At 52.0% G+C, this 11,403-nt stretch overlaps 1 protein-coding gene across 1 annotated transcript; it reads left to right on the top strand.

Moving 5' to 3' along the window:
- Positions 1-5,043: 5,043 nt before the first annotated feature.
- LOC105823276 (chromosome unknown open reading frame, human C22orf24) lies at positions 5,044-8,425 on the top strand (the record flags this gene model as incomplete). The annotated part of the gene is given in 5 exon segments (XM_012660415.1): positions 5,044-5,090; positions 5,092-5,122; positions 5,165-5,227; positions 5,272-5,302; positions 8,061-8,425. Coding segments are annotated over 5 exon segments (537 nt in total), but the record flags the coding sequence as incomplete, so codon positions are not given.
- Positions 8,426-11,403: the final 2,978 nt, after the last annotated feature.

Raw genomic sequence — 11,403 nt, 5'->3', positions numbered from 1 at the left:
CTCTCACACCCACCGCGCTGTAGAACTGCGCCCCCACCCTGAGACGTGGCCTTGGGCAGACTGTGCCTCCCAGAGAGGAGAGTCTGGGTGGCCCGGCCGGGATGAGTAACATTCAGGACACACCTAGGAGCCGGCCCAGTGCTACGCCTGCACGGGCATTATCCTATTTAACCCTCACAACCCACCCCGCGGGGGGCCACACCTGGTCTCCCCATTTCTCAAATGTGGAACCGGAGGCAAAACGAGTTTAGAGACTTGCTCAAGGTTACACAGCCTGTAAGTAGTGGAGCCAGAATCCCAGTTCAGCGCAAAGCTGGACTTCCTCCTGCGGCAAAGGCGGGGGCTGGAGGCCCTGGGCTGGGCTGACCGACAGGGCCGTCTGAAGTCTAACATGCCAAGGGCAGTTTAGGAGAATGAGCCTTGGGCTCGCCGAGAATTTTATTGGGCACCTACTGCATGCATGGGGTGGCTGGAGGGAAGGAGGAGATAAGTAAGACACAGCCCCTGCCTCTGAGGTGAGGTCTAAATACAAAAGAGCAGGTAAGCTGGCCCTTGAAGGAGAGGAGAGTCAGGAAAAGATAACGGGGTGGGATACAGCATGGGTAAAGGCTTGGTGGTGAGGGCAGAAACAAAATCTGGGAGATGGTGAGAAGAGAGGCCTGGCAGTGGGAAATGAGGTTGGGTAAAACAGGATTTGGGAATATTTTAAATGCCAGGCTGAAGATCTGAGGCTATATCCTTAGGTAATGGGGAACCACTAGAGGTGGTGGAAGCCATATTTCAGGCCAGGAGTCTTGCTCTGGAGAGTAAGATGCTGTAAAAGGGAAAAGGGAGGGACTGGAGACTGGGACTTTTCCAGATGGACCTGTTTTGCCATCTGGAAAATTGGACTTAAAGAATTGTTTAAAGCTGTGGTCCCCAAACCCCAGCTGTGGCCCAGTACCAGTCCATGGCCTGTTAAGAACCGGGCGGCACATCGTCCTGGGCTCTGCCTAACCCTCACCCCAGCCACCCCCTGACTGTGGAAAAATTATCTTCCATTAAACTGGCCCCCCCATGCCAAAAATGTTGGGGACCACTGGTTTAAAGGACTGCAGAATAGAAAGCCACATCCTAGAATGTCAGAGCTGACAGAACCTTTAGAGTCACCACTGTCCAACCCCTTATCCTGCATAAGGGGAAACAGATCAGAGGAGAAGGAGGGGCTGGCCCTAGTTTGTACAGCAAGTGAGCAGATCTAGGGCCTCCATACCAGGTCTCCTGCCTCTCAGTCCTTCTTCTTCCTGCTGGGATGCTAAAATGACCACAGTTTCGGTGCCCACGAAACAGGATTTGAGTGTGGGCCTGAGAGGAGGCCCCCATCCCAGGCTTCACCATGCTTTGAGAGTCACCTTTGCTGATGGAATTCAGGTTAACAAACCAGGCTGATCTTTCCCCTAGTGAATATCGCCAAAGAGCATGCGCAGGCTGGATAGTAATTAATCACCCACCCACCATCTGTGAGGATGGGGTTCTGGTGAGAGGACAGAGGAGGGCCAGCACCGGATGGGGACACATCCTCAGCTCCTTCCAGCTCTTAGAGGGCTGAGAGCTCTTCCAGCTTTTCTGATTGTGTTGGACTGAGATTGATTTCAAAACAGTGAAAATTTAGGTAGAGCTGGAGCATTCTGAATAATTGAGTTTGTTTTTTTGTTTTGTTTTTTTTGTTTGTTTTTTGTTTGTTTGTTTGTTTTTTGAGACAGAGCATCACTCTGTTGCATGGGCTAGAGTGCCGTGGCGTCAGCCTAGCTCACAGCAACCTCAAACTCCTGGGCTCAAGCGATCCTCCTGCCTCAGCCTCCCGAGTAGCTGGGACTACAGGTGCGCACCACAACACCCGGCTGATTTTTTAATTTTTAGTAGAGATGGGGTCTTGCTCTTGCTTAGGCTGGGCTCAAACTCCTGAGCTCAAGCAATCCTCCTGCCTTGGCCTCCCAGAGTGTTAGGATTAACAGGCGTGAGCCACCTCGCCCAGCCTGAACAATTGAGTTTGACATGCATAAATGATGGTTCTCCCAGGAAGGTTTTCTTTGCTTCTCACCAAAATTCCCCACGTCCACTTCCTCACCTCCCACCCAGCCCTCAGCCCAGTGTGCTCTGGCTCTGTCCCTACTCCTCCACCATGGCCACCAGAGGCTTCCTTTTTGTCAAATCCAAGGATGCTTCATAGTCCTCACCTCTCGGGCCTGCTTGGCTGGACTGGACACTACTGCTCACCCCTCCTTGACCAGCTCTCCTGGCTTCCCCTCTGTTGCTCTGTCCACTCCTCTCCCATCTCCTGTGTGGCTTGTCTTCTAGCCTACCCTGAAATGCTGGGGTTCCTCAAGACTCTGTCCCAGGCCCTCTTCTTACTCTGCCCTATGCTGGGCAGCCCCACCCACGCCCACTCTCGAGGAACCATCTCCCATGTTCCCAGCACCAGGCAAAGTACTTGCAGAGATGCACATATTTTTTTCCTCAAGATGCCCGTGTAAGGTAGGAACAATTTCCATTCTCATTTTACAGATGAGGAAACTGGCTCAGAGATGTTCCAGGGTTTGAACAAAGTCACACAGCTGGTCATGGGCAGTGCCAGGATTCATGCTCAGGTCTGGCACAATCCCAAGCCTGACCGGCCCCACACTGCCCTGGGGTGTCAGCTGAGAAGGGCTCAAAGTGTGACTCCTCTGCAGGGGTCATTCAAATTGTAAAAATCATACACAAGCCTCCTACCCTATAGCCTGCACACCCTTACCAGCACTGATCTTTGCTCTCTGGGGGGCTGCAAACTCCCCAGACCCTGCTCCCAGGGCTCCTAAGTCTCAGCAGTAAACACACCCTTTGAACAACTCCAAAGAGAGCCCCTGACCAAGGTAAAGGAGGCCAACGGTTAATGTCAAACACCCTCGTGTTGCCCCAGGGCTCAGAGCAATCCCCAGGGGCCCAGTCTGTGTCTTCACCTGGTACAGAGTCTCACTCAGGGAACACGGCAAAAAGCCCCCTAGCTTCCTGAGGATGTGTGGTATAACGGGAGAAATAACATGGTTCTGGACTTAGGTTCGAATCCTGTTCTGCCAGTGTACCAGCTGAGTACCCTTGGGCAGTGACTAATGCAGTGGCTCACACCTGTAGTCCCAGATGCTTGGGAGGCTGAGGTGGGAGGATCCCTTGAGCCCAGGAGTTCAAGGCTGCAGTGAGCTATGATCATGCCACTGCATTCCAGCCTGGGTGACAGAGCAAGACCCTGTCTCACGAAGACAGAAAGACAAGGAAGGGAGGAGGGAGGGAAGGAGGAAGGAAGGAAGGAAGTCAAGTCCCATCCTGGACCTACTGAATCAGAATCTTCATTTAAAAAAAAAAACAGGACTGACCATGCCCGTGTCTTAGGTTCGTTGTGGGGGTCAGCAAGCGTGTGCGCTGTGCCTGCATGGTGCTGGCACCAGCCATCACGGCTGTAAAGCTGTAATAATTCCTCGCTGCAACCCACTCTGAGCTAGTGGTCACGACTCCTCCTCATGCGGGGCTGGATTTCCAAAGCACTGACAGAACCCTCCACCGGCCCAGTGAATAGGTGACCCAGAAAAGGCACGACCTGGTTTTTGGGTTTTTTTCTCAGATACTCCAGGACACTCTGAGCTGCCTGAGAAGTCTGGACACCAAGGGACATATTACAGAGAAAACCTGGTATTGTTCTAGAGAGATGGTGTTCACACTGTTGGCATGGTTACTGTCTTGAGCTGGAGGGGCTACCTGCCCACAAATTAGTGTCACACAGATAGGATTTTAATTTTTTTCCCCCAATGCAGGCTGCCTGCTGCCAAGATGACCTTACTGATCCCCAGCCAATGACAATAAACACCACCGACAATAGCATCAACAACAGCTCTTGTTTATTAATCACTCTCTGCCTGCCTTGAGGGTAAACAATTTAACCTCATATATCATCAAATCCTCTGCACTTGAAGCCAGGTACAGCGGCACACACCTGTGATTCCAGCTACCTGGGAGGCTGAGACGGGAGGATCCCTTGAGCCCAGGAGTTCGAGACCAGCCTGGGCAACATAGCGAGACTCCGTCTCAAAAAAAAATCGTCACTTGGAGGGAGGTCATTATCCCCGTTATACGGATGAGAAAACTGAGGCCCAGAAGGGTCAGATGCTTGCAGTCATCCAAAGCCTTCCCCACCCACACCCATTTTCTGTCATTTCCTTTGACCCCAGTGTTCTTTTGCTGATCCCAAATCCCGCCCCCTGTGTCTAAGATCAGAATGAGAACACAGATTTCAGGATCATCCAGAGCCTTCTGTTGCTCTTTCAGAGCCTGCCTTGGAAGCAGACCGGCACCCAAGGCAGCTTTTGGCATTAAGACGCGCAAAAATGTCCTGGTAGCTGCAGTCTGTGAGCGGGTTTTGTGAGCGGGTGGAGCTCAGAGCCCCATTCGGAGCACCCGCCCCCCTTGAGCTTGTTCAGAGGAGCTCAGCCCAGGGGAAGAAGGAAAGCTGTCACCTATGGGATTGCAGTGAAAATGAGGGTGAAAGAGGCTTCTGCAGATGGTCTGGGAGCTTGTGTTCCTGAGAGAGAATTTTCTAGATCCTTTGTCTCAAACCATCTGGATAATTGCCTCAAGCTTCTGCATGGCACCCACTGGGTGGGCCCAGGTGGGAGGGCTGAAGAATGCAGTTACTTTATCTCTAAGCCTTGGATTTCTTTCTTTTTTTCTTTTTTCTTTTTTTTTTTTTTGAGACTGAGTCTTGCTCTGTTACCCGGGCTAGAGTGCCGTGGCATCAGCCTAACAGCAACCTCAGGCTCCTGGGCTCCAGTGATCCTCCTGCTTCAGCCTCCCGAGTAGCTGGGACTACAGGTGCTCACCACCACACCCAGCTAATTTTTTCGATTTTTAGTAGAGACAGGGTCTCGCTCTTGCTCAGGCTGGTCCTGAACTCCTGAGCTCAAGCAATACTCCTGCCTCGGCCTCCCAGAGTGCTAGGATTACAGACCTGAGCCACCGCACCTGGCCTGAGCCTTGGATTTCTTACCCGTGAAATGGGAGGCTGCACTGGCGGATGGCAAAGTCCTTTTTTTTCCCGAGCTCTGAAAGTCTAGAGTATTTCACCATTGGAAGATGAACAGGACAGGACAACCGAGAGGATAAAACAGGGATGCCTCAAAAGCCAAGTGTTTGGATCATGTCGAGTCACGGAGTGAAGAAGGTACCGAATCCCCCTACTCCATAGCAGACCGAGGGGCAGCAGTTTGCCAATACACTCCCTCTTGGTTAAGGCAAGGTCAGTATTATTGTTTCCATCTTACAGATGGGGAAACTGAGGCCCGGGGAGGTTAAGCGTCTTGCCCAACTGCAGCACAGAAAGCAGGGGGCAGGAACCAGGATCCAGAGCCGCTCCATCTCCACCGCTCTTTCCACAGCTGCCCCTGACCTGAGAGCCTGAGAACATTCTTTTAGTCGCTGAGCTGTGACTGGCAGTGGCACCAGCCATCACGGCTGTAAAGCTGTAATAAGCAGCTGTCATCAACTGCTGCTTCAACCATACCCTGGGAGTAAGGGAGAGAAAGGGTCGTTGAGTTTTCACCACAGCTCCCTGCCAGGAAACTCTGCTAAAAAACATCTTTTCCTCCCCAGTATGTTAGTAGGAGGCAAGCAGATTGTTATAGGCTTCTGTCTTCTGAGCCCAGACAAAACGGTGGCAGGCGGGCTCCGACTCAGGAAACAGAGGGATCTGGGAGGAACAAAGCCACACGAGAAGGCTGCTGGCTCTAGGAGGCTGACCTCTGCAGACACAGCGCTGAGCTGCCCCTGGGGTCGTAGGTGGAACCTCTCCCCCTTCAAACATCAAAGCTTCTCCATCTGGCCCTTCATAACCTGGCCCAGGCCCATCATCCCAAGGTCATCACCCACTCCCTGGACATTGTAGGCCCACCAAGTCCCTGATCCTATCCATGAGTTTCTAGAATGTCCTTTCTCATCCCTCCACCTCATTCCCTGCTTCTTCAATCCTTTAATACCCAGCTGAAATCTTACCTCCCCTAAAAAGGCTTCCCAATTTCTGCAACAAGAAGTACTCTTGCCTTCCACCTACTCCTACTGTGACTGGTACCCGCCATCTGCACAGAGCGACATCAGTGGGGTGGACGTCTACTGGCCAGCTACAGGGTGTCGAGCACTGTGTTATGTCATTTAATGTAACGTATAATCTCATTTGATCCTCATGGCAACTATTCTTTTTATACTCACTAAACAGATGAGGCAACGGAAGCTCAGAGAGCGTCCTCTCACCCGAGGTCATGCAGCTAGTAGAAGAGTTAGGATTTGAACCGGGTCTTTCTGACTATAAAGTTAATGCTCTTTGTCACTTATACCACCTGCTTCTTGCTTCCCAAGAAGTTGCCATTTCCCTTGCAGAATGTGAGCACCAGAGGATAGGGCCTGTGTTTCATTCGTTATCTGAGCCCCTGGGATGCCTGGCTGAGGGTCCTGAATCCAGGCACCACTCCACGAACGCTGAACGGAATGCGGTCACACCTTCTGCGTATTACAGAAATCCCACTGTGAAAGCCATCTTCGTGAGTGGCCAAGGTCTTCCTTTTCCTCCACCCCAGGAGGGGGAATACCTTAAATCAACTGACAGCTTACCGATTAAATGACAGCTGAGTGAAAGATAAGAAAAGGGAGGGAGCAGAGGGGAGGAAGGCAGGACTGACTGCAGGAGCCAGGAAGGAGCTGAACGGAGGAGGAGGGCACCCAGGTTGAATCTGGCCGGTTTGTGATTACTCAGAGCACAAGATTGGGAGTTACCAGACCTGGCCTCAGATCTCAGCTCTTCCACTGTAGCTGGGAGAACTGGGCAGGTTGCTGCACCTCTCCGAGCTTAAGTTTCCTCTTCCATAAAATGGGCATGTTGCTGTCCTTGCTAGACTCTCTGAGCTGTTGCCAGGAGGAGTAATGCTGTGCCTGAGGGAGGCAGTGGCTGCTGCCTACCTGGTACTTGTGACAATGTTGTCACCCCCTTTAAATGGGGACAGCTGGAGGATGAGCCTTCCTCATGAAGTCACTGGGCCCTGAAAGCTTGTGGCAACCGGGAACTCACAGAATCACAGACCCATAATGAAGATCTTGAAGACAATTCGCTTTGGTTTTCTTACTCCAAGAGGTGGCACAGCATGGTGGACTGATGGCCAACTGTGCCAGCAGACAAGCCTGGCTCCAAATCTTGGTCCCCACTTGCTAATTGTGTGGCCTTGTGCATGTCACTTTGCCCCCCTCAGGCTGACTCCTCATCTTTAATATGGAATTAAAAGTAGTTCCCTTCCCACAGTACTGTTGGGAGAATCAGAGACCCAGACAATGGCAGCTGGTTATTCGGCTGGTCCTAAGGGAAATGAGGCTCAGAGAGGGAAAGTAATTCACCCATGGTCACACAGCAGGTTAGCAGCAAAACCAAATCCATGTCCAGGCCTCTCAAAGCCCAGCCCTGGGCTTATCCTCAGAAAGCTGAGGCCTTACCTCAAAGGAAGCCAAGACTGACTTTGAAAATGAAGCCAAGGAACTCATGCTGGAATCACCAGTGGGATTCTATGTCTCACTGAGCTGAAACAACTGCTAGGGTTGCCTGTGGCTGGAGTATGGCAAAATGCCCAAGTCAGAGCCTAGGGTCCTATGTCCAACTTGGGATCCACCATGTAACCATGGGCATGTCTGGTCACCTCTCTGAACCTCAGTTTCTCTGCTTACCAAATGGGGGGAAGAATTCCTGACAGTGCAAAGGAATCATATAAAGGCAGAGAGACAGTTTCATAACAGCTACCCCTGAGTTCTCCCTGTGTATCTCACTGTGCACCCAGCCCTACGCTATTGCTAGCAATGGCTTCATTTTGTCTTCACGAGGTGGGGAGGGCTGGGGTGAGGGGGGGCCCTAACTTGCAGATAAATGGCTTGAACAGGTGGAACAAGGATCTGTGCTTCAAACCTATTCGCTCTGCCTGAAACACCCCTCCTCTTTCTCTACCTAACTTGGGCTCCTTCTTCAGGTTTCAGCATCACCCTGGCTTCCTTTGGAAGGATCCTTTGGCCTTAGGCTGGGGTAGGCACCTGCCCTCACCTGCAGTGCTGGGTTTCTCACTCTCCTCCAACAGACAGGGAGCTCCACGATGCAAAGACCTCGTCACGCTCACAGCTGTATCTCCAGAGCCTAGCACTGTGCTTGGTATACAACAGGTGCTCCATAAATACTTGCCAAATGACTGAATGCATCATGCCAGCATCAGGATGCCTCCGGAGCCTGAGCGAGCTGGCGAGATCAGAGGACGAGGAAAACTTCTGGACTCCTGCCACACCTTACATTTGCAGCATCTTCTCCGAGGCCTCACAGCCAGCCTCCTGGGATGCCATTTGAGCCGGCTTCATTCCAGTCACTGCTTCACCTTGGAAAGGCAGCCGCAGCCCTCACCGAGTGGCCCAGTAATTGACATCACAGCAGTGCTAGGAGCTGCCCTATTAATATTTAACGTGGCCATCACTGCGGCAAAGCCCCAGTCTCCAAGAGCTGGAGGGGCCATGCAGTCTCCATCGGGTCGTGGGGCAGGCACGGATGGGAAAGGGCTTCGTAAACCATAGGGCCCAGCAGATGAGCATTACGCTGACCCATTTTAGTCCCTGGCTTAACTCAGGAAGAGCTGGGCAGCACGTGCTTGCAGTGGGACAAGAAGACTGCTGACTGAGCCCAAGCGCTGAATACATGGGGGATTAGGGGTTCCCGGGGACATTTCCTGGAGACAGGGGAGGGCAGAGCACTGGCGCCGGCCAGATTTGGACTCCACTCCAGGCTGGCCCTGCCCAGCTGTGTGTCCGGGTAGGCAACTGGACTGCTGAGCCTCCGCTCCCTCATCTGTGAAATGGGGCTAAGACTTGCCTGTGGTGCTGCTGTGAGGATTGAATGAGACACGTGATGCAGAGGCCCTAGCTTGGCACATAACAGGATGTCCACAAATGCTGAGTCCCTTCTCCCAGACCAGGTCTGGGACCTGAAGCTGGAAACAGGCCTCGTGGGGGCCCTTCACGCATTCATTGGCCAGAGTGATGGCAGAAGGGAAGAAGGAGCAAGGGGGCACAGAAAGGGTGACCTTGGAGCCAAACATCTTGGGTTTGGACTTTCCACCATGGTGGCCCACGCAAGGAGAGATACCAGAGAGACCATGGGCAGAGAGCCCCAGGATGGCAGAAGCAGAAGGGCCCTCACGGACAATCTCTCTGACCATCTGACCCCTCTGTTTGGCAGATGAAGATACTGCGGGTCCAGGAGGGAGCAGACAGTGCCAGAGGCTCACACGGCAGAGCTGGGGTCTGATCTGGTCTGCAGCCCTCTGGGGCCTCATCACCTGGGGTTTATCCAAGGCCGCCTCCCGGGTAGGGCAGGCAGATGGGTTGGCAGACATGATGCGATGCCCCCATTCCTGGTGCGGACCTCCGCTTCTCTGGCCTGCAAAATGGGAGGAACCTCATCCCCTGCCCCTTCCTGGTCTCCCTCTAGTCTATTTTTCTGCAAATCCTGGGAGCTTCCTAAAATATAAATATGAACTTGTAGTCGCCCTGCTTGAAACCCTTCCATGACCCTACACTTAAAGTCACCAGGAGGCCCAGTTAAAACTGAATTGCAAGCTGGGTGCAGTGGTGTGCACCTGTAGACCCAGCTACACGGAAGGCTCACTTGAGCCCAGGAGCTCAAGGGCCGCCTGGACAACATAGCATAAAGTCAGCATAGAGTCAGCGTAAAACCCTGACTCAAAAAGACAAAAAAAGAAAAAGAAACCCTGAATTTCAGATAAACAATGAATAATGTTTTAATATAAGAATGTCCCACTAGCACTCTGGGAGGCGGAGGTGGGAGGATCGCTTAGGCTCAGGAGTTCGAGACCGGCCTGAGCAAGAGCAAGACTACAACTCTACTAAAAATAGAAAAAATTAGCCAGGTGTGGTGGTGTGCACCAGTAGTCCTAGCTCCTTGGGAGGCTGAGGCAGGAGGATCACTTGAGCCCAGGAGTTTGAGGTTGCTGTGATCTACAATGATGCCACGGCACTCTAGCCTGGGTGACAGAGCGAGACTCTGTCTTAAAAAAAAAAAACAAAAAAGAATGTCCCAGATATTGCATGAACATACTTATGCTTAAAAAATTAATTGTTGTTTAACTAAAATTCAAATTTAACAGGAGAACCTGTATTTTTATTTGTAAAATCTGGAAAAATTTCAGAATTTCCCTCAGGAAAAAGGATGAAGACTTTAGTTGGCCCATGAGGCCCATTTTGGCCGTGAACTCATCCCTTCTCTTCCTTCCACATGGACTCTCTGCTTCAGACACAACTCTTTGCCTTAACTTGAGAGTCCCAAGCCCGCCTTCCTCACTGACCTTTACAGATGTTGTTCCTCCCACTGGGACTCTCTTGGTATCCTCTGCTCCTCCTAGTGCCCCGCTGTGGTTGACCTCACTCATCCATCAGACCTCTGAAGCGTTGTCATTTCCTTTAGGAAGCCTTCCTGGCTTTCCAGGCCTGGCTGGTGCCTGCCCTGGGCCCCCACATTTCCTCTCTCTGCCTGTTCTGTTCCCGTGGCATAGCACAGGGGTTCAGAAAGCATTTGTTGCATTGAATTGCTAAATTCCACAGCCTCTTGTACCTCTCCTATCAACAGTTCCCCCTCCTTCAACCAAATCCTATGTGCCTGCCAGGGCCTTTTTGGAATTCCATGTCCTCCAGGCCTTCCCTGAGCCCTCAAATCCTTCCAGCTCTTCTCTTCTGAGATGCACCTGGAGTGTCTCAGTCACAGCTGGGGCAGTGAGCAATCTTTTCATCCCATAAGCTCAGCAAGATCAGCAACCCTGGGACTCTCCTCCTGCGACCTGCGGTGCTGAGCGCTGTGCCTTCCTGTCAGACAATACTCAACAGATGCTGGTGAGCTTTGGGGAAGCCAAACCAAGCTCCTGTGTTTGATTCTTCTCCCATCCAGTGGCCAATAACCAAAATCCTAACGCTGCCCTGAGGCAGACCCTCTCATATTCTATATGCCTATAAAGGAAGGGAAGCATCCTTAGTTCCCACTTTACGGGAGAGGAAACCAAGGAAGTGGAGGAACCCATTGTTCAAGGCTCAGGTCTCTGGACTCCATCCTACCTCAGGGCCTTTGCACCTGCTGTTCCTCTGCCTGGAACACTCTTCCCCAAACTCTTCACGTGGGTGATGTGGCAGGTTAAAGATGGTCACAAATACTTTGCTGTTCCCCTGCATTAAGAGGTGAGGTCTCTTTCCCCATCTCTCGAATCCAGGCTGGCATTGTGACTTGCTTTGACAACAGAATGTAGCAGAAGTGACCCTTTATGAGTT

Source organism: Propithecus coquereli, unplaced genomic scaffold (genome assembly GCF_000956105.1).
Source record: "Propithecus coquereli isolate 6110/MARCELLA unplaced genomic scaffold, Pcoq_1.0 Scaffold665, whole genome shotgun sequence".
Classification (NCBI taxonomy): domain Eukaryota; kingdom Metazoa; phylum Chordata; class Mammalia; order Primates; family Indriidae; genus Propithecus; species Propithecus coquereli.
The sequence above is the reverse complement of the archived record's forward strand: the minus strand, read 5'-3'. Positions and strand labels throughout refer to the sequence as shown.